The sequence below is a fragment of the Lutra lutra genome, chromosome 17 (assembly GCF_902655055.1).
Source record: "Lutra lutra chromosome 17, mLutLut1.2, whole genome shotgun sequence".
Taxonomy (NCBI): Eukaryota; Metazoa; Chordata; class Mammalia; order Carnivora; family Mustelidae; genus Lutra; species Lutra lutra.
This window is the reverse complement of record NC_062294.1, coordinates 27,353,480-27,376,181: the sequence shown is the minus strand read 5'-3', so window position 1 is coordinate 27,376,181 and position 22,702 is coordinate 27,353,480. Positions and strand designations below refer to the sequence as shown.

General features: G+C 49.9%; 1 protein-coding gene across 4 annotated transcripts in view; it reads left to right on the top strand.

Moving 5' to 3' along the window:
- Positions 1–6,830, top strand: part of NUP93 (nucleoporin 93) — a 112,741-nt gene extending 105,911 nt beyond the window's left edge. For 3 of the 4 annotated variants that reach the window (XM_047711054.1, XM_047711053.1, XM_047711057.1), the window contains 5 exons: positions 424–542; positions 1,379–1,496; positions 1,942–2,025; positions 3,471–3,723; positions 6,565–6,701. In XM_047711054.1, the coding sequence (XP_047567010.1) occupies positions 424–542; positions 1,379–1,496; positions 1,942–2,025; positions 3,471–3,716 (567 nt within the window). In that variant the 3' untranslated portion in view covers positions 3,717–3,723; positions 6,565–6,701. Of the gene's footprint in view, positions 1–423; positions 543–1,378; positions 1,497–1,941; positions 2,026–3,470; positions 3,724–6,564 lie in introns of all 4 variants that reach the window. The other variant, XM_047711056.1, reaches the window with a different exon arrangement.
- The last annotated feature ends 15,872 nt before the right edge of the window (positions 6,831–22,702 follow it).

Here is a 22,702-nt window from a genome sequence, read left to right as displayed (position 1 = left end):
GTGAACACTGTGTGTTAAGGAAGGAAATGACAGCTGAGGCGTTTTGAGAGAACTAGAATAAGTATTTCGACATTAAGAACATATGGTGACTGCTGATCATTGTGTGGCCTAAAAAAGATTATGTTCTTTTTTTTTTATAAACTGAGAAAAGTAGGCCAAAAGAAGGTTTATAATTCATCTTCTTAAATTTAAAGATGTTTTGATTGGGTTCTAATTAAGATGTAGAAAAATGTACAAACATTAAGTGTACAGCTTGGCGAATTTTCCGTGGGTATATATCTGTAACCATCATCCAGAACAAGATACAGAACCGTTTTTATCCATCATAACAGAAAGTTCCTTCTTCAGGTTATTTTGTTTTTCCTTTTCTCTTTTACTGATTATTTAACCGATTCCTTTTTTAATTTTAAAACAACTGAACAGAATGCTGACAAGGTGCTGGAGCTGATGAACAAGCTACTCAGCCCCGTCGTGCCCCAGATCAGTGCACCACAGTCCAACAAGGAGAGGCTGAAGAACATGGCACTCTCCATCGCGGAACGGTAAGGCTGAGAGCTGGCTCTGAGGCTCTGAGGGGACCCAGCGACAGTGCCCACCAAATGCACCCTCAGTTCTACTACACACATCAAGTAGTCTCTCAGAGACTCTCCATCCCTCCAGGACTGTTGAGAGTTCCTGTTTCCCCACTATCAGACTTTAAGAGTTTTGCCGGAAAGCAGGTATGAAAGCACATCTCAACATTCTAATCCTGCACTAGGCATTGTACTCCTCTATAGCCTGTCAGCAGCCGTCTCCAAGACATTCTGGGACAAAGCTAGTGATGACTCAGTAGGGAATTCTTAGAGGTGGTAGTGGCCAGTATTTAAGAATGTACCTTCCTTCCTTGGTGAGATAACTGGGTTATCAGACTTTAACTGTTGGAACTCCCAGGCTGAGGCAATAGTCATTACTTTTTGTGCCCTCTACAGATACTCCTGATAAAGTGACCCAGAGAAAATTGGGTTGGAGATGCTTTCCTGGGGGAGCACAGAAGAACACTCCTTATCAAACAATTCATTTAGGAAACAGCCCCCCAGTGGTGGCTGCTGGGCTTTTGGCCCATCAGAACCTCTCACCCTTCCTAGAGATTTGGACGCTTGAGGTGGGGGCCAAGGCCAGAGAAGTGGGCTTCATGCAGAATATTTATAGATGGATTCTTTGCAAATCCACCATCAACTTCTTGGCCATTTGAAAAGAAACACTACTTTCCACTCCTTAATTCACCTCATATAGAGATTTTAAGAGATTTTGACATTTTTCAAATGCTGTTCTAAAGTTAGAAGTTGCGCAGAAATTCATAATTACCCTTGTCCCCCCTTCCTTCTTTTTTGTCTTTCAGGTATAGGGCTCAGGGAATCAGTGCAAATAAATTTGTGGATTCCACATTCTATCTTCTGTTGGACTTGATCACCTTTTTTGATGAGTATCACAGTGGTCATATCGACAGAGCCTTTGATGTAAGTTTCAAGAGGGGTGTTTGAAGTACAGGTTAATGTATGCCCTTGGAAATTCAAAACACTTCATGGGATTCATTTAAAACAAAGGAAATGTTACCACATTCTTTGCCTGTTAAGCAAAGAAGACAAGCATGATCCTAGGAATTGGAAGGGAATTTTTGTGTTGCTCTTTTTTCTTCCTCTTTTCTCCCTTATTCCTTTCCCCATTAGTCTAAAAACAGAGGCTTCTCAAAGTAACGTGAAATCTCTGAATTTTGTAATTGCCTCAGAAAATGAGATTAGGAATTAAGTTAGCAAATTAGAATCAAAGCCTTTGTGTGGTGGGGAAGCAGCATTTTCTACTGAGAAGCCCTTTATAACATGTTAGCTGCTGACTGTGTTTAAGGAGATGAAATGACTGTGATGGTTATATCATATGGGACTGGTGGGGTTTTGTTTTAAACAGATAATTGATCGTTTGAAGCTGGTGCCCCTGAATCAGGAAAGTGTGGAAGAGAGAGTGGCTGCTTTCAGAAATTTCAGTGATGAAGTGAGTCCTTTTCTTCCTGCATTAGGGAATTTTTTTCTTCCATTTCTGCTGAAAGCTTTTGTTTTAATGTAGCTGATAATGGTAAGAGTCCTTGTAACCACCTAGACTGACTTTTCAAAGGCGAGTCCAATTTCAGATATCCTGGGTTGGTTTTTCTGTGAGTTCACCTGTCCCCATCAGATTATTGTCCAAATTCCTTGACTCAGAAAACACAGTCGCTTTAGTGATTAGACATTCTCGGGGGAACAGATTTCTGGTTGATCCTGTGAGGTTTGTTTTAATTCTGTATTACTGACTTGTTCTAGAGGGTGTCTTGGTGCTGAACTCTGACCTTCTTTAAACAGTTCCCGAGTGTATGACACACGCTCCATGATACTTCCTTCCTTCCCTTCTCTGAACTGTTTTGTTTTGAGAAGCAGAGCAGTGACCATGGACTCAGTTATCATGAGCCCATGACACCCAGAGCCACTGTCTCTCTGAACGGTTTCCAGCATGTTGCCACCATCTAGCTCAAGGGTACTCAGTTGGGCTGCACACTGGATTACCAGGAGAGCTTTAAAAAAATCTTCATACCCCGACTCTACCCCCGGAAATTGTGGTTTCTCTGATTCGGACTGGCCTCTCCATGCAGCTGGGGTAAAACCCTTCTGTAGAACCATGGACACTCAGGGCCAACTGCCTGGTTCTGGGGTATCATGAATAGTGTTTCCATTTAAAGCTGTTACTCCCTAAGCAAATAACCTTTTGTGAAAACATGTTTCTGTTTTAGAAGAAAAAGGGAGGCCAGCTTCTGCCCATGTTGCCAGCTGTGGTGCTCCCAGTTTAGGTCTTACCCCTTGCCCACCTACCCTTCATACCTGCTGTCAGTTCCGCCCCAGACCCTTGCCCTTTTGTTACTTGCCTTCCCCCAGGATGGATCGTTCACTGCACTGGGGACTGAAGCGGTGCACCTCCTAGGCACTGCCTTTGTAGGCACTCCCAAGGACTCTGCTAGGGCTGTGCACCTGCGATGGAAATGCTCTGGCAGGTGTAAGACAGTGGGGAATGGTGGGGACTGGAGAACTAATGTGTGCCTCCCTCCCTACTGACGTTGAAATCCAGACTGCTTTTGGTAATCACTCTTCTGGCCAGTCCAAACGTACATGGTGGTCAGATGTCAGCATGCATTTGGCTCCTGCCCTCACTTAGCAGGGGTGGCATAAAGAAAGGAGCAAAAGAGTGACCCACCTCACCAGATCAGCCTTGCCTGAGTTTTGCTCTCACACTTGACATTTCAGTGCCATTGGCTACTTTTTGGTGACTCTGTAGTTCTCTACCTGGCAGCTATGGAAAGTGGTGTACCCAGGCCTGCCTGAAGTGTGTCCCTCTCCCCCAACACACACACTTTTTCTTGTCCCCAAGACTTGGTTCCTTTTCCTTTACTTCATGTGTTTTTCTCTGTGCAGATCAGGCACAACCTCTCAGAAGTACTTCTTGCCACCATGAACATCTTATTCACACAATTTAAGAGGCTCAAGGGGACAAGTCCATCCTCGGCATCCAGGCCCCAGCGAGTCATCGAGGACCGTGATTCTGTAAGATCCCAGCATGGATCAGAACCATCGCTGAGAACCACCTTTCTGGTCTGCCATCCATGGCACCTCATGAGACGCTTGCTCTTGACCCCAGATGCTCCTTTTCCTTACACTTAGCAGCTGGGTAAACCCTGTGTCAGGAGTCTCTCAAAAGAAATTGAACATTAATGGGATTGCTGCTCTTAAGCTTTTTTTTTTTTTTTGTAAAGCAGGGTGGGGGAGTGGGGCAGGTGTCTGCCAATATCACTCTTTCTTTTTTTTTTGAAGAGCACACATGTAAGCCAGGGTTGAGGGGAGTGACCTGGGGCAGAGGGAGAGAGAGAATCTTTTTTTTTTTTTTTTTTTTTTTTTTTTAGATTTTATTTATTTGACAGAAACCACAAGTAGATAGAGAGGCAGGCAGAGAGAGAGGGGGGTGGGAAGCAAGCTCCCTGCTGAGCAGAGAGCCGGACGCAGGGCTCGGTCCCAGGACCCCGGATCATAACCCAAGCCAAAGGCAGAGGCTTTAACCCACTGAGCCACCCAGGTGCCCCAAGAGAGAGAATCTTAAGCAGATTCTGTGCTCAGTGTAGAGCCCAATGCAGGGCTCGATCTCATGACCCTGAGATTAAGACCTGAGCCAAAATCAACCGACTGAGCCACCCAAGTGCTCCATGCAAATATCACCTTTTAAAAAATCAAACAGAATACCAGTTTATAGTGATTCCATAGGAATGTCCTATGCATTTTAAAATGGGAAGGTTATTTTATGAGTCTTAGCACTTTCCCCAGAACTATAAGTACTTTGGCCAGCCAACACATGAATTTGATGCAAACCCTTGTTTCTGTTCTCTGAGCCTCACAGTGACCCCAGAGAGGTCTCAATGGCAGTGATTGTTAATCCCCATTTTATAGCTGAGGGAACTGAGGCCCAGAGTCAGGAAGCAGTTTGCTTTTGTGGTCCCCTTGGGGGAGGTGAAGGAGCCGTGTCTGGAAGTGTCCCTTTCCACTGCCTGTGGGTCAAGCCAAGTCCGGGTAGAGGCCTGGAGCTCACATGGTGTATGTTGTCCGGTTGATTTGATGAAAAGAAAAAGGTGTTTGACTCAATTAGGAGTCCCTTTCCCTTGACTTCCCTATCTAGTCTTCTACCTCCAAGGGTGTCTGGGCTCTCAGCTGTGACTCCACAGGCACTGTCGTTACTGTACTGCCATCTAGTGAGTGAGGGCGGAGCTTTGCACCTTCAGCAGCGTGGAGAGCGGTGCTTGGAGTGGTCCACTGGTGGTAGGCCCATCCATGCGTGCCCCGAGGCAGCCCCTGGTTTGCCATCCACCCTTGGGCAGGCAGGAGCCTGAAGCACATTGACAGTAAATGTCAGGAGGTCCTCATGAAATAAGTGGGCTCACAGTGCCTGGACCTTGGCAGGCAAGTGTTGAAGTTTTGGACGTTTCTGGTGCTCTGTGTGCTGCCCACAGGCCAGAGGAGGGCTTTGCTACAGAGTAGAGCCGTGGCCTGGCAGGCCTTTATCCCACATTTGAAAGGAACTGTTTCAAGACCAGCTGAACTCACATTCTGTGTGTCTTAATCTCTCTTTTTTAGGCACTTAGTTTTTAAGTGTCACGAATAAAGCCATTCTGTCTTCCTCTCACCTGTTACTCCTTTTTTATGAAGGATAGGGATAAGTAGGATCAAGAAGAGACTTTTGTGTAAAAGCTGCCCAAGGAGTGGCTCTCTGACTTACAGTGCAGCGCTGCCTGGTAAGGGGATGAGTCCCTTTGCTGAACACCTGTAAAGTTTATGTAAAGTAGCTCCAAATCAGGCATGAAAGCCCATACACTTTTATACACTGTTACTTATTTATTTATTTATTTTTAAGATTTCATTTATTTATTTGACAGACAGAGATCACAAGTAGGCAGAGAGGAGGAAACAGGCTCCCTGCTGAGTGGAGAGCCTAATGCGGGGCTTGATCCCAGGACCCTGAGATCATGACCTGAGCCGAAGGCAGAGGCTTTAACTCACTCAGCCACCCAGGCACCCCCTTTTATACACTTTTAAAGAAAATCTGATGGGTACTCTTCATCATAAAGAAGACATTTCTTTTGGTTTGGATATTAATTAAGACATATCCTTGTTGTCAGTTTATTTCACATATCAGGCAAAAATCCCTTGGCTTTCAGTTTTCTTCTTGAATGATCCTTAGGAAGCCTAGTAAGTGACCCTTGGGTTTTCCTTAAAAGTCATGTTACTGGTCTAAAAGGTGTTTGTAGACTCTCCCTTTCTACTCCAGATACGGTCTCCTTTCTTGCTGCTGTAAGCATGCAATATGTCTCAACATGAGGCAGCCTGAAGCTGTTCTTCTAAGTTTCTTTATTCCAGAGATAGTGTTTTATCATCTGCAAGTCAGAGTGAAAGTTATCCCCCTTTTTTTTTTTTTTTGTTACTGGAATCACCTGAATTAAAATCTTTTTCCCTCCTGGAACATCTAAGAATCTCATGAATATTATTGCCCAGCATAAGGGCCCAGCACTTATGTCAGGAGAGAACAAATGAAAGGAGTGAAAGGAAGGAAAAGGGAAGAAGCAGGAGAGAAAGAGAGCTGGAATGGGACTGGACACTTTTGTGGGGGCCTGAAAACCTCAGATCGGAGGCAGGTAGGCAGAAACCAGCCAGGAGAGAATGAGAGACGCAGAGCAGTAAAGCGGGCCATCTGAAGCTCGGAGCTGTGTCCGAAGACGGTCACATGTGGCAGGCGAGGCAGCTTGCCTAGCAACCACGTCTATCTTTTACTTAGTAGAGGGCTTGGGAACTGGGGCCCCAGTGGACGACCTTTGCTTCCTCTATACCATGCGGGCCGTATGACAGTTGAGGGTAAATCTGGCCCTGACACCAAGGGGTAGAACATGGAAGACCATGGTGGTTGCTCCCCAGGTAGTGCCCCAACTTGGAAGTTCATCAGTACTCTTCTCTTCTTTTCCCTTTCTCTCAGCAACTCCGAAGCCAAGCCCGAGCCCTGATCACCTTTGCTGGGATGATACCCTACCGGACGTCTGGGGACACCAATGCAAGGCTGGTGCAGATGGAGGTCCTCATGAATTAAGTGCCATGCTTTGAGGGGCTTCTGGGACTGCACGCTGTCAGTACCTCAGGCGCATGGGCCCACTGGGGTGGAGTTTCTGGTTTTGTTTCTGTTGTGTTTTGTTTTGTTTTGTATTATGTATTTTTGTCAGCACCAATAAATTTCTTTGATTTGTATTTCTTTTCACATTCTTTTATTTTCATTATTTTGTTTTGTTTTGTTTTTACTTTGACATTTTTTACTTTTTATTTGTGTGGGTGGAAATGTCTTCACTAGTGCTTGGGCCAGAGAATGATAGGCTTATATAGGCATCTGTGATTTGGTTAAAGTTGACCTTAAATGATTAAAAATTCACCCAAAATGAGCAAGGAAATGAAGCCTTTGGGAGTTGCTTTTGTTTAGACCCAGTATTCCATATGGCAGGGTCACGGTTCATTTTTTACGTTTTCATTTGTGAAAGCCACCATCAGCCTTGGGCGAGTTAGGATCTGTGTGAACTAACAAGCTCCATGCCCCCGTCTTCTCTCGGGTGTGCCTTGGGGTCCAGGGGGGCTAAGACCATCCTCCAAATCATCTGCTCTGATTCCAGGATTAATTAGTTTGCTGTTCTTTAGAAATCCCACTGGAGATGGAAACAGACGTAGGAAAACCACTTTTTTAAAGAGGAGCAGCACAGGTATTTCAGCTAGAGCGTGAGGAAGGGCAGGCCTCGGAGCTTCTCCCTCCGCAGCTGCCCTGCTGAGGTGCCTGCGTGGGCCTGTGCACCCCCCTCTTCCAGAAGACTTCTCACAGAGCTTGCTTTTCCCTTCTCTGGCGGTCGGTTTCTCTACTTGGACAGCCCATCCTTCCCACTTTGTCACTCAGGAGGGCCACCGGCCAGGTGAGCTCATAGGTCGCTTTCCGAGTGCGGATGTATGGAATCCGGCCACTGTTGGGCGTCAGCACTGAGGGTGCCTGGTCCCTGAGCAGATGTTGTCCCCCATCATGGGCTCTGTTTCTCCCGCCACCAGTCCTGAACTGCGTACTGAACTAGCGAGAAGGAGGACTGTTCCTGTGTGGGCCGGGCGAGCTGCAGGAAATCCAGCAGCGGTCAGCCGAGCTGGTTTTACTGACTGTTCCTGAGGCCGGGACTCCCAGGATGATATTAAGATCCCAGAGTCTCCAAAGGTGCTTTTCCACCTGGAGAGACATTTCTCTCTCATCACAGGGCATGGATACTCTCGCTGTCCTGTAGTGGTTAAAGTAATTGTTAGCTCGCCTTTTGGGAAAGCGTTAAAAATTTCCCAGAATAATAATGGGACCATCTGCTCTTCATCATTTGAAATCCCTGATCCATCAAGGACGTGGCCTGAGGGTCGGCAGGGGCTGCGTCTGCCTTCCTGCTGTCCCACCTGCTCCCCCTGGAGCACTTGCCTCCAGTTGAGCTTCACTAAGAAAGTTCCAGAAGATGAGCCCTGCAGGGGATTTGATGTAGCAAGTTGTACCCTGTTGATAGGTGCTGAGTTATCTTTTAAACAAGTCTCTACAATTTGCTTCAACAGTGCTTTACAACAAGAGTACTCTGGACTTTGCATAAAGTGCGACCTCACGTTCTGCTTTTAAATATTAGATCTTCCTCACAGACCTGTAACAGTGCCACCAACGTGAGGAGGCTCAAGTCCTTCAAATACGCATTTGCTCTCCGGCTCACCACTTGTTCGTCACACCCACCATGAAAATTCATTGTGAATTTGCCCTTCCTTGCATCATGCCCGTCTGCTAGCTCCAGACCCGGGAACAGCTAGTGAGCCCAGCATAGGGGTTTGGGTCCTCTGCCCTCCCACCTGTGGATGAGATCTTGAACTGCCCTGCTCGGGGAGCTATGTGGAATTGAGAGGAAAGCTGTCCCTGGTTGGCACTGAGGACTTGCCCAGAGAGAGCTGTCAGTAGGAGAAATAAGATAACTGGGTTCATACCAGAAGGGCCAGACTCCCAAAGCAAATCCCAGTGCTTGTCCTACGGGCTGGTTCTGTGGTGACGCGTGGCCTGTTTGGTGTAGAAACTCAGGAGACCAAGGCTGAATTTGCAAGGCCACAACATAACAGGTTCCCACGTATCCATGGTTACAGCTTGTGCCCAGAAATCATGATCCTGTGACAGGCATTAGGTAAAAGGCCTTTTCCACTCACCTGTTCAGGGAACTAAGTCCTTTCCCTTGACGGTGGTCCATGATCTTAGGTTCACTTATGCAGAGAGACACAGAGATTCCAATCTTTTCCAGGGATGAGATTCCAATCTTTCTAACAAAATCAAGGGCACTTGAAGACTGACAGGGTTAGTGTCTACCTCAGAGTGGCTCATAATCAACTCACTGAGACACTCAAAGGGAAGTACTGACTCAATCAGGGTCCTTTTCAGAGGCCTTGAGATTGGATTTCAAGGATTCTGCTCCTTTTATTTATCTTTATTTTTAAGTAAACAGCTCTGGCTGCCTGACTTCAAAGGGAAAACTAGAGGAACTGGTGAGCTCTCTGAGGGGGTCCTTTGGTTTTAGCACTTCTGAGCTGGATGGCCTCATCCTTGAGCAGAAAGTGCAGGCCCCGCCCCCCACCCCCACCCCCGCCCCTGCCCCCTGGAACTGACAAGCCTCCTTAGAGACTTCATGGCAGGATAGCTATTTGTGGTGACTCTTGATACAGCATTTAAATAGGGTTTGGGTTACTTTACGTACAGTATTGTAGACTTTTCCCCCACAGTACCCAGTATTTGCAGATTTACCCCCCAAAATTAAGGACTGTTTACTCTGGATTATCCCCACTGCCTGCTCTGTTTGAGCAAACTCTTATGGCCAAACCCTTAACACTAAATATAGCAATTATGGGCACATCTGCCAGCATCCTACCACCATAGACTGGCTCTCCACAGTCCTTGTTTCTCCATTAGGCATCAGAACTTTTGTCTAGCTCATTAGGTAGTTCGCAACGCTGCCAAATTTCCTCACGCCGCTCAGGAAGTGACTCCAGCATGCCAGATGCCTGAACCAAACCCCAGGCTGGTGGGTTGCCTGAGGCCTGCCAAAGTGCTGGCAGGCCCCACTGACTAGACTCTCATTCAGCATTAGTCCTCCATAGAGTTTGGGCCCTGTGTCCAGAAGACTGGGAGAAAATGTGCATGTTACGCTATCATTCAAATGCTCACTGTATATCCATAAAATAAGGCTCTTGCACCTGCATTTTGGAAATGTCAGGAACAAGACAGCAACTCATTAAATAGGAATTGTGTAGCCCTCAAGAAAAATGAGGCTTTGGGGGGGTGGTTCCTGAATGTCCACCTTTTCTTCATTCTAGGCTGAATTCAGAAGTTACCTGTGTCCAGCCCATCTTCTGACCTTTTCTCAGTAAACTAGTATCCCTCACAGGGCAGGAAGAGAAGGGAAAGACATCTGTCTTCTTGCTACTTGTTTCTAACTGGAAAGGTTGGTGGAAAGAAACTTAAAACCAATAACTAAAATGTTCTGAAAATGAAACTCAAATGATCTGTACTTCTTGCCTTGTAGACGGCTGATGTGGCTGGCTAGGATCCAGGGCCTGGCTGATCCGTGTGCCAGCCCAGGTGTCTGTGTGCCAGCCCAGGCTCAGCTCAGCAGCTCCAGAGCCCCTGCATGTGCTGGGCCCTGCTCCATCGCTGGGGATAGCCAGGGTAATCATGTTCCCCTCCTAAAATTGTTCACAAGTCTAAGAATTGGGGCTTTCCCCCCACATCCCTCTCTTTGTCACGATCACCTAAGTGGAAATACGGGTGATTTGAAGTTGCTAAGCCAGGAAGAGAGAAGAATTTTTTGTCCTAACCTTGATTTTTGAAATTACTTCTGTGCGCCTTCTGGGTATATAGCCCACAATGGATTGATTGCTTAGCAAATTCTTGGCTTTGGCTTCCTGTGCCAGCTACCTCCCCACATCCACGTGCCTGGATTCAGACTCCCTTTTTCCGGTTAGGAGCCTTTAGTAGGCATTCAATCTGAAAGAAGGTGGAAAGGATGTCTTTTGTGGTCAGACGACACAGAGCCGGTATTTCAAAGAAGGTGCAGAGCTGCACAGTATGCAGGGAGATGTTGAGAGGAAGGGGGTAGAAATCTGATTTACTGTTAGAATAAAGGCCAGATCGTAAGGAAAAAGGTGGTAGGAAGGGATGGCCAAAACGGAGCGTTGCATTGGCGTACTCTCCTCCTTGCTGCCTTTACCCTTGGGATTTTTGAGAATCTGTTTTTGGGGGATGGGAGGGTAAAAGACTGCCTCAGACAGTGGCTTCTCTTTGAGCAGGAAGCTGGGAGCTAGTGATCCCAGAGAGGACTTCTAGCAGCGAAACAGACATAACATGGCCCCTGCAGAGGCCCCAGCCTACCTGGGCTAGACAGGCTCTTGAGTGGCATCCAAAGCTGCAGGGTCGACAGCTAAGGAAGTCCCCTTCATCTGGGCCAGAGTTAGCAAAAATACAGGGCACCCAATTAAATTTAAATTTCCCATAAACAATAGGTTCTGAGTTACCAGGATGTCCCAATTTTACTTGGCTGTCCTATCCAAGCTAGCCTCTGCTGGCTTTTGCTGCCTGGAGGCATCCAGGTTTGGCCAAGGCTCCAGGACATCTCCAGCTAAATTGGATTACACTGATTTGTTGCACTGTTTATGCTTCTGTGGGCCGTGGAAGTGACAGTGAGATATGGAGTCACTTGAGAGAGGGCAGTAACCACAATTCAGTTTTGAAGAGCCAGGCAGGCTGGCTGCGTGGGATGACTGCAGGCCCCCGTTGACCCCAGCTGCTATCATCTACTGGGTATTTTTCCATCAGGAATTTCAAATGCGTATTTTATAAATAGAGGAGAAGGAGGCAAAGTACAGCCTTTTCTCTCTTGGTCAGTAACTTTCATTAGAAACACAGTGGGGAGAATTCTTTACTCCTCTATTTCCTTTTGTCTTTGCTTTTCTGACACTGTCGCTGTGTGGTGTTTGTGGGGAGAAGGAAGAGGTGGGAGAGAGCGTGTGTTCTGCATGTTCCTCTCTGTAAAGTAAGTGCTGCCTTTACTCTGTTTAGGATGGTTCTTTCACCACGACCCCTGTCTATAGCCAGTAAATTTCTGGGATGTTCTCCCAAAATGCCATGTGCTCCCTTTGTTCAGTCCTTCAGTACAGCAGAAGCCTTTCTTGGGCCTCCTTTCCTGGAAATGTTCTTAGCTGAGGCACAGCCTGGGACTCCTCACAAGGCGGCAGAAGTGCCTCTTCCCAGCCTTTGGGGGTGACTGAGCAAGACCCCTTCTCCACTCCTTGCAAGGAAGGCTATGGCCTACCCGGGTCCTTGGGTCTGCGAAGATCCCAAGGGTCTGTGTAAGTACAGCACTCCCATCCCACCTCCGAAGTCTGGCTTTCCCCTGCTGGTCTATGAGTTCAGTCCCCTGGTCAGGGGTCTGAGAAAGGTCAGAGTCTGGCTGGCGGTGTCTGGCTGGAGGTGTGGTGGGGTGATGATAAGAGCCTTTGGTGATCATCCCAGCATGTGGCATGTGTTCTGGGACTGGGAACTGCTTAAAGTCTGTGACTGTTTATTTGGGACTCTCAGTGGAAAGCGTTTGAAAGCGGGGTTGAGAGCCAGTTATTGGCCTTGGGATAAGGGGAGGCAGGATTGGAGGCTATGTTTTGGTCAGATGGTGGGAGAGACTTGGGCCTGGTCACAGGACAGGTGTTCTTTCTTTTTTTTCTTTTTCTTTTTTTTTTTTTTTTAGACTGCATCTATTTATTTGACAGAGATCACAAGTAGGCAGAGAGAGGGGAGGTGGTGAACCAGGCTCCCTGCCGAGCAGAGAGTCCATGTAGGGCTGATCCCAGGACACTGGGATCACGACCTGAGCCGAAGGCAGAGGCTTTAACCCACTGAGCCACCCAGGCGCCCCAGGACAAGTGTTTTTTGCTCTCTTGGACAGTATCTGCCTGCGTTTCTGACCTGGAGGTGTGTTTTCAAGGTCTGGGCTTGGGATTCTGTTTGGGAATATGCAAATGACCGAGGAGGTGGGAGGTGTTCATCTCTCTACACGAGGGGGCGAGGGGGCGACCTTGTCCTGGTGAGAAGCTCTGGAGTGATTCTGCTCCAGGGGCTTAGTGGCCTGATGTTCTGTCCCTGAAGGGGCTTCCCAGGACAGTTTCAGCCCACTCCCTTTGCATGGGGTCCCTCAGCTTGCTCTGGTCCTTGGAGCTTATGGCAAGCCATTTCCTGATGAGTCACCTGGGAATTTGGGCCTCATACAAGTGCCACACACCCTCTTGTCGGGTTTAATGGTCTCTCCCAGGACCCTGCAGCACCTTCCAGAGCAGGAAGTGAGTGAGGGAAACTGTTGAGGGTAGTGGAGGCCGATGGAGAGAGGGCTCCTGGGGTGGATAGTGGCCCTGTTGTCTGTCTGGGTCTCAAGTTAGAGGCTCTACTGTGGAACCTTGTAAAATGCCACCCAAATGAGGACCCACTGTGGGTCTGTGGGTGAGCCATCTCTTGCTATGTGCCTGACAGATAAACTGCCTTGTCTTTTCAGGAAAATTAAACCAAACCATAGAGGGCACTTCTGTTCTTCAAATACAGATGTTTGGGATGTGGCCCTCTGGTGGCCAGCAGCTATCAATAGCACAAACTGCCCAAGAAGGATTTCCAGAACTCCAAGACAGCTCTGTCGGGAAAGGGAAAGAGCTCAGCACCAGGGCAGGCAGGGAGAAAGCAGGGCAAGGAAGATGGGAAAGCAGCCCCAAGCCCCTTCTTCACCTCTGGGTGATATAATGACCAAGGGCAAGTTGTCTGACGGCTCTAAACCAGTTTGCTCAGGTAGAAGGCCAGGATAGAATTCTTTTTTTTTTTTTTTTTTTAAGATTTTATTTATTTATTTGACAGACAGAGATCACAGGTAGGCAGAGAGGCAGGCAGAGAGAGGAAGGGAAGCAGGCTCCCTGCTGAGCAGAGAGCCCGATGTGGGGCTCAATCCCAGGACCCTGGGATCATGACCTGAGCCGAAGGCAGAGGCTTTAACCCGCTGAGCCACCCAGGTGCCCCCAGGATAGAATTCTTATAACTCACCTCCCTATTGCTGGTCACAGCGTGGACCCTCCAGAAAAGTTAATGTTGGCCGCCCTGCTCCCAGCCTCCTTTAGACAGGTCTCTGGGGCTCTAGGTATATCCTCTGCCATTGGCTTCTGTCCTTCTCAACAGGTTCTTCACATGGCTGTGGGGTAGATCAATTACCCCCACTCCAGGGATGGCCTTTTTTTTTTTTCCCCCCAAAAAAAAGTCAAAATTGGTAGGCTAAAACTTTGCTATTAGGTGACAGACATTGACAGGTCAAGTTCAGCTTGTGATTCCTATTGATTCAGTGACTTCAGTGCTAAGTGGAGAATGTCAGAGCGTCTACCCTGTGCCCCAGGCACACAGTGGTGAAATGAACCCAGGTCCCTGCCCTCAAGGAGGTTGCATTTTACTGGAGTGAGACCACAGCAAAGATCATTTTCCTGTAGCTTCCTTCAGCCATTCAACCCCCACCAGAGGCCTTGGGGCTAAGAGCTGTGGAGCACTTTTTGAGACTGAGGCTCAGTCCCTGCTTAAGCTCACAGTGTGGTTGGGAAAAGAGATACGCAGGTGTGTGTGCACACTCACAGGCCCACCATAATGAAATAGGAAGCTTTAAGAAATGCCGCAAGACAAAGCCAGCTAAAGAAGGTCCCAGCAGGATTTCCTGTGGCTGGGGGATGCGGGAGCCATCTGCAAGTGACCAGGAGTCAGACCCGTAGACATGGGGGGAGGGTGTGGGTGTGGCTGTCATGCTACCCCGGGACACAGTGAACGCTGCCAGCTCCCCTCCTAGCCCAGCACCCACCAGCCGGGGCGTGCAGCTGTTAATCTCTCCCACCTCTTGAAGCAGGCACAACAGCAGGACTCAGGTGAGTTGAGGGGCCCTGGAGCCCAGTGGAGACCTGCCAGGGGCCCTAGGCCTCCTCTCCAGCCCTTCCTGGCCAAGCGTCTTGATCAAGAGGTGAGTATGTGGGACTGGGGGACCCTTGGGGGAGGTGTGGTCCCAAGGCAGAGAGATGGGGGGTGGTCTGATTTGGGGGCACACACTTGTGTATACAAATCAGTCATTTAAAGGCTATTTGCTGGCCTTGGGCAATGAATTCAGCCCAAAAGCCTGGTGGCTTGCTTTTGTAATCCCATGTCTACCCAGGAGAAAAAGCTCTTTAAAAACTTATAATGCAGAAGATAGTTTTAAAGAAACTCTGAATCAGCATTACCTTTATGAAGAAGAGCCACACTTTGTGCTGCACATGGCCTCTGTCAACGCATCTTTCCTCAAGCTTCTAGTTCTGGCTCTGCCATTCTCAGCCCTGGCTATGCATTAAAATCACCCAGGGAGCTCTTAAAACTACTGATATCTGAGGCCCTGCTTCAAGGCCCTGCGCCCTGAGCTTCTGCCTTAGTTGGCCTGGGGAGAGGCCTACACAGTGATTGAAGTTTTCTTTAAAAGCTCCCCAGATTATTTTCCCTGGGTCAAGAACTCTTGCTCTGGCTGAAAGCAGAGAGTAGTCAAACTCTAGGCCTCTCTAAGTGTGGAAGCCCTTCCCCCACTTCTCAACACAGGTTTTCAGTAAATCCTAGAATGTCTGAGGTGTACTAAATAGGAAGATAAAAACTCTGACTGGTTAGGGAAAATAAGCTTTGCACTCGAGCCCATTGGGTCAGCTTGCCCATCATGGACAAGGTCAAGGGCAGCTGCCCAGCACAGTCTTTCATGTTAGGTAGTTAACCAGAGAAAATTAACATCCGTTGAAGAGCAGATTGGGGGGGAGGGGAGGGCACATGGTTCACAGGAGAGCACAAGTGAACGACCTTCTGACAACTGTGATTGAATCCCTGTGAGTGTCCAACTGCCCCCAGCCTTCTTGCGTCCACCATCGGCAGACACGTGCCTTGACGGGGCTTGCCCCAAGCCTCTCTAGTGCACATGCTCCATGGTTCTGCTAACAACTCCCTAGGGGTCAGGACCCAACTTCCGTTCCTAGCCCCTCAAACTCCCTGCTCTGGGGCTCCATACCCTGCGGGACCCCCACCCAGCCAGAGGACCCAATCTGGAGGGGAGATTGCTCTGGGATTGAATCCCTCTCCCCTCATTGGCACAAATGCAGCCTCAGTGGCAACTGTCACCCTGCACCCAACCCCTGGGGGGGCAGGGTAACCAAGGCAGGAGATCCTTCGGGATTCTGCCTTGAGACATGAAGGTGGTCAGCCGCTTATTTGAAGTATTCATGAGACAATGGTGGAGGGAGGAGCCTGTCCCACTCTGAGCTTCTAGGATTCTCTGAATGTGTCCTGCCTTTACATGCCACTTTTGTCAAAGCCTGAGCTCTGATGACTGCAAAAGACCAAAGCCAACTCTCTTTGGGGTTCTACGTCCTAATCCTGAGCAACTCTTCCTATCACTTCTCCTGCACCCCAGTTTTGTTGTTGTTGTTTAATAAGCTTTAGCAGCTGCCCTTACCAGAAAGCGCTGTCGTAAACAGGCGGGGGGTAGCTTGGTTTTCTCCCCCTTTTCTTTCCTGGCAGCTGAAGAGCTGGGATAAAATTATATACATTATTATTTAAATTGCAGAGCTCCATTAATGTCCTCTAAAATACATCTTTCACTCCCTCTCCTAATCATCACAAAGCCCACTGACTGAGAGGAATTATCCATTTGACGATGAAACTAAGGCATATGGGGCTGAGGTCATAAGGTAGGTGGTGCAGAGCCAGGGCCAGGTGTCTTTGGCTCACATCCTCCCTACTACCTCCATGTGTCTAGGGCTGGGCCCAGCTTCGGGGGCAGGATGGAGGAGCTGAGCACTGAAAGGCAGCTCTGTGATTCTAGGGCCCTTGATCCCGGCTGTGGGAGCTGCTGGGCTCCTTGAAAAGACCCAGGGAAGAGTATTCTGATTAGAAATACACCGTGGAATCCAGAATCCAGCAGAATAACTGTGATTCTCATATTGCTTTTAAGAAAAGCAAAAAGGGTTACAGTAAACTTAGGAAATCTAAAGATGTATTTAAAAATGAAAGGTTAGTCTCTAGAGCTCAGGGGTTGGAGCAATGGTCTTATAAAAGTGAGAAGCTGGGGGCAGGAGAGACAATGGGTTTGGCTTCTTGGTCTCCTGGAGAGCACGTTGGCAGAGCCATCAGGATAGAAGGACGTGTGGTTGTATCTGTTACTACAGGACTGAATTTTTGTTAGAATAATGGCTTCCATTTGTGTTGGTGTGACTGGACTGACCTTGGGCCAGCCCTGCATTGGTGATCTGCTCAGCTAAACCTGGGCATAGGGGCAAATTGTTGCTGGAGATTCCTTTTCTTTATGAGAAAGGGAAGAGGAGGAAAAATGAAATCTCACTCTTTCATTGACTACTGATCATAATCGAGCTTTTTGCCTTGCCTGCCAGGAAGCTCCAAGCTGACATATAACACCCTCCCTCCTTAAATGATTGCTTATTTCTTTTGACCTTTGTTCTAACTATGCTATTACATATATCGCACTCCATTGCCCCAGCCAGAGGCAATCGTCCCTCCTCTGAATCCAGGATTTATGCCCTCATGCCTTTGGCTTTGCCTCTTCTGATGAACTATATGCCTCTTGAGGATGGTGATCATGCCTTGTCCTTCTGTGCATCCTCCAAACTAGTCAGACTGTGTCTAATCCATTATTAATTTCTACAATTACTTGTAGAAAAAATGTTGACTTAACCAGTTTAAAAAAAAAAAAAAGCATGTCTGACCACGAAGGAAAAGAACAAGGAGTCCCTCCTTTAACAATGGAAATATCTTATCAAATATCTCTTTTGCTTTAGCTGCCAGCAGCTTCATGGTACTCGAGCATCCAACTGCTAGAACATTTGTCTGGTAGAAGAACCAGGCCTGCCACAGGCAAGCTTACTTGGTCCATAGGCTTGGGAGAAATCTTTGTTTCTTGGGCCTGGCTGCTGGAGGGGTTGCGGTCTGGCCTCTGGCTTCCAGGGCCTTCCCAGGGCCCGGCACCTCCATAGCTGTTCTGCTCCCCCCGCCCCACCCCGACACCGGACAGGGTGTGTGTGTGCTCTCCCCCTCCCCGCCCATCCAGTCTGTCAGCCCTCCGCGGGCAGGGACCCGGCCTCCCTCCCTTGTTCGCAGCTCCAGCCTGGGTTCTGCACTGGCCACCTGCCGGGGAGGCTGTCTGCGCAGCACTGGCCGCCGTCCTGAGCCGCGGAGCCGCATCCAGAGCAGGAAGCCGGCCGACTGCTGGTGTGGTGCTGCAGCTGGTGTTGTGAATCAGGCCGACGAGCAGCGCATCCTCTTACCCGGCTATTTCACGACACCAGGGTTGCATCATACCCATCCTCTCCGGGCGAGCCTCGTGGGACCAGGCGGCCACAGACGCGGGTGTCGGGCGACGTGTGGTGGGCTGGGTGGGGGTGGGGTGGGGGGGGGGTCTGTGTGTGAAAGATTGGTCCCTTTGGTTCCCTGGGTCTCTGTCAGCCTGCCCCTCAGGATCACCCAGGGAGCTTTCCAAAAACCTGGAGCCCAGCCCCTCACCCCTTCTTCTGCCCCAGGCCCCTAGGATCTCCAGGGTGGGGTGAGAGAGTCTGTGTTCTTTAGGGGTTCCCTGGGATGCCCAAGCGCAGTCAGGGGTGAGCCCAGGGCTCCTTGCTGGGCTGCTGCCATGGCCTCTCTATGCCCTCCCCGGCCCTGCTCTTTCCACCTTGCACGGCTCACACCACAACTGCTGCTCCCCAGCAGCTTTCCAGAAATAGATGGCGTCCAATACTCTGGGACAAAAGCCAGTTTCCTTCCCCTGGCCTTTACCAGGTTTCCCTGCTCAGGAATGATGCTGCCATTTCCCCCACACGGCCCCTTCTTCTGTCAAATGCCTGCCCTTCGTGAATCCATGTGCTGGTTCTGTCAGCTCTGCCTTCACAATATACCTCATCTCCCAATACCCCTCACCTCCCCACCACCCATAGCTGCTCCCCTGGCCTGGCCACCATCACAGGGCACCTGGGGTGGCCCCTGACTAGCAGCCTTGCCTCCCTCTGTCCATCCTCCATACAACAGCCAAGGTGATCTTTGACAATTAGAAATCTGACCATCCCATAGTAGAGTAAAAAACTTCTGACCCTAGTTTCCAAGGCCCTATGTTCCCCCTTTCATGTCTCATACCCCATCTCCTGGGTCCTTCTGCTCCACCACACCGACGACCTCTTTGCTATCTTGAAGCCCCAACTGCACTCTGATCCCAGGACCTTTGCATATGCTCTCCCCTCCATCTGGAAGCCCCAAACTTATACCTATCATGTATGGGCGACTCCTTCTCATTGTTGGAGCTCAGCTCAAATTTCTCATTCTCAGTCCTAAATGTCCCTCCAAACTTTTTTTTTTAAAGCTTAGTTTTCTTAATAGCACTTATCACTAAATGTATTATAAGTATTGTTTGTTTATTTACTGTCTGTCTCCCCACTAGAATGTGAGCTCCAGAAGGGCAGGGTCTTTGTCTTCTTCTCCGTGGTGCCTCCCTTACCTAGCACAGGGCATGGTATGCAGTAGGCACTCAATAAATGTGTGTGAATGAAGAAACCCCTTATATTTCCCCCCTTTCTTCCCTCCACCCCTGATCCCCATGGCATTGTGTGCTTCAGACCTGGACACGCCTTCCCTTGCACTGATCCCAGACACCAGAATCCCTTCCCTCTCCCGGGCAGTTGCCATGATCACCTAGTTGGCCTGTCTGCCAATAGCCAGCCAAGGCTATGAATTCCAGTGCTGATACACAGGAGGAGCCCAATAAATGATTAAGTGGCTCTGTGGCCTTGAAGACAGGAGTCCCTGAGATCCAGAGGTTATAGCAGAAACCCCCCGTCCTGACCATTTCAGCCTTGTGTCTGGGGTTTTCACTTCTGGGGAGATTCCTGACCACTGAGCCCTTAGTTCCTTTTCCTGCCTCTGTTCTCCTTCCCCCTGAGAAGGGGGAGACTCAGGGAGCCCTACTGCTCTCACCTGGGAGCCGACACTGAAGAGCTGAGGCCTACCTCACACCGATGCAGCCATTGATCCCGTTCTGCTGCTGAGGCTCATCCCAGGCAGGTGACTTGTTCAAAGTCACGCGGAGACTGAAGCCTGAGTGAGCTTGAGACTCAGTCCCAGGGTTTTCATCAGTTCGGGCTCCATCAGACTCTGAATCCTGGTTCCCGGCCCTGCGGGGCTCAGGGAGCCTTGTGGAAGCTGAAGTCTGAGCCAGCACCATGGCCCCCACCTGGAAGGGTGTCTCCGATTGGATGACATGCCACCCACATGCAAGAATCCCCTTTCCTGGAGGTCTGGGCTTTGGGGCAAGGTATCCTGCCGGTCTCCAGCTCGTTACGTTGCTAAGCCCTTTAAAGGGTCCTGTTTATAAAACTCCCACCTCACCCCCAGAGAGAAGAGGAGGAGCAGAAAAGATTTCTTGAAGCAGCAAGATTCTCCCTCTCGGGCCAGAAGGGACCCTGGAGCTGACCCAGGTCTGCATTTCATGGAGGGAGGAAGAAGTTACTTGTCCAAGGTCACCCCGCAAATCTGTGGCCCCTCTGTCTGACTGTGACCCCAGTGCTGCTAGAAACCAGCCCTGGCCCCTTCTGGCCCATTCCTCTCCTGAGATGATAATCAGGAAATTTCCACAGTTGCTCCAGGAACAGGGTGTGTAGGATTGGTGAAAGGGGGTGTTGGGCCACTGTGACTTTTGCCCATCAAGTGGCAGCTGAAAGGTGAGAGAATGATAAGATCAGCCCAGAGGCGCCATGTGGGGGAATGAGTAACTTGCCGGCCTCTCTCTGACCGGACTAGAGTGAGGGCCGCAGTGAAGGTAGAAAACTGACCTGGAGTCCTCCCCTCCGAGCCTTCCGCCCCACTGCCAGCCAGTGGGGGCGTGAGGACACGCTTCTCCAGAAGCCTCGCTGAGGGGGGCTAGAGATCCTAGGAAGGGGGTAGGCAGGCCTGGGGGGTCATTAAGAGGAGCTCCAAGAAGAGTCTTTAAAAATGAACACACATGAAGATACATGAACTTTGCAAAGAGCTACACAGTGATCGTAAACTTTTGGGTTTGTCATTAAGGGCCTGTCATCCCCAGCTCCCCTCTGTGTCTGGTTGAGCTGGGAGAAGGCCCGGGAGCCGCCCCTTGCAGCCCTGACTTGGGGTACCTCTGTCAGCCGAGGGTTTCTATCACAGCTTCTCTCTGTCCTCTTTGCTTCTGACTCCCCTTCAATATTCATTCAACAAACGTTTGTTGGGTACCTCCCCTGTGCTGTTCCAGTTGCTTGGGATTTTCAGTGAACAAGATAGGCCCAGATCCCTGCGCCCATGGGCTTGCCTTCTAGCCAGCTGGGCAAAATCTAGGTCCCCCTTCCCAGAAAAATGCACTTAGATGTAAAAACTTGTCCACAATTGCGTGGGGCTCTTGGCCCTGGTTCAAGCACCGTCATCTTGGCGGGTGACTCCATAACACGGTTTGCTACTCCAACACAGTCCAAGCATCTCCACCTGCCTCCTTCTGCCTGGCCTACAGTTGGGCACACCTGTCCTGGGCCCCTCTGGACCGGGGCACGAGGGGACAGGCAGACCCCTCTGTAAGTTCTCAGTCAACTAAGGCTGACTTGCTGTTGGAGGTCATGGAGTCCAGAGAACTCTAGGCATCTTGGAGAGCCCAAGTCTGAGAGGCAGGGCAGAGAGGGAGAGAAAGCGTGTCCCTCCATGTCCCTCCTGCGGATGGCTGGCACATGACATAAGCCAAGCAGTAGCCTGGAGCTGGCCGTGGCCTCCATCCATCCCCAGCCTCCGGAGAAGTGACTCATCCTTCAAGACAGGCTTCTGTCCCATCCCTGCAGTCCCCACCCTGCCCTTCCTCCAGGGGTGTCTCTCCCATTGCTGCCCTTACTCCACAGCTGGGCTGGGCTGTTTCCATGTCCTGTCCCCCATGCTCTCAGCAGCACCATGAGCACACGCTCGCCTTCCCCCAGGCGGCACAGCAGGCGCCCACCCCAGTAACTCAGCTCTGCTGTCGACTTTCAGGTTTCAACTTGGATTTCAACCCCCACCACTGTAATAGCTCAGGTGCCTCTGGTGACCAGGAGGCTCCCCCACCAGCCCCGCCCCCCCTTGCATTCAAGGGGTGGCTCAGTGAGGCCTCAGAGCCTCAGGGGTGGCCAAACAGACGGGGGCCTCTGTCTGGGCTGGCCTGGGGGAGCACTGTCTCCTTGGGCTCTGTAACCAGTATCCTGGAGGCAGGCCCGAGTGTGTGGGCTGGGGACCCAGTCACCCTGTGGGCCACTGACCAGTGACAAGCCCCAGGGACTCATCAGTCCATGGGGGGAGGTGTGACCGATCACAGTTGGCACATGCTCAACTCTGGTTTGGGGGTGCTTGCCGGTGATGGTTTCTACACTCTGAGATGCCTTTGGAAGGGCAGGCACCACTGGGAGCCAGAGATCTAAGTAAGAGAGACGAACCTGTTATATACATGTGTGTATCTTCTTCCTGTGTATCTTTTTGAAAGTCCTACCATTCATCTAGTCACAAATACTAAGTACCTAAAAAATAAAACTAAATACCAGATACCAAAATGAGAGGTTTTGGAACCTGCCAAGGGTGGGACCTCAGGTCATTAGACTGTCCCCAGGGTCTCATAGGACTTCTAAGTGTCCCCTCTGGTGAGCACTCCTTCCTCCTCGGGTCCTGCAGATGTCTTCTGCTCTCAGACTTGGAAGAGCCACCCCACCCCAGCCTCCGACGGGACCCAAAGCTGGGCATGTTTCCCCGTTTCCCGCTCTGTGTCTGGCGCTGGCCCAGCCCAGCCCTCGTGGTCCCAGGCAGGGTTGCTATCTCAGCGATCAAATGGTGGGCAGGACAGCAGGGGGCACGTGCTCTGCCTCCCGCTCTGTCCAGGGACCCCGCTCGCCAGCCGTGGGCGGTTTGGACCAAACTCCCTGCCTCCTCCCTGCTGTGGGCCCAGCCTATAAAGCCACCCAGC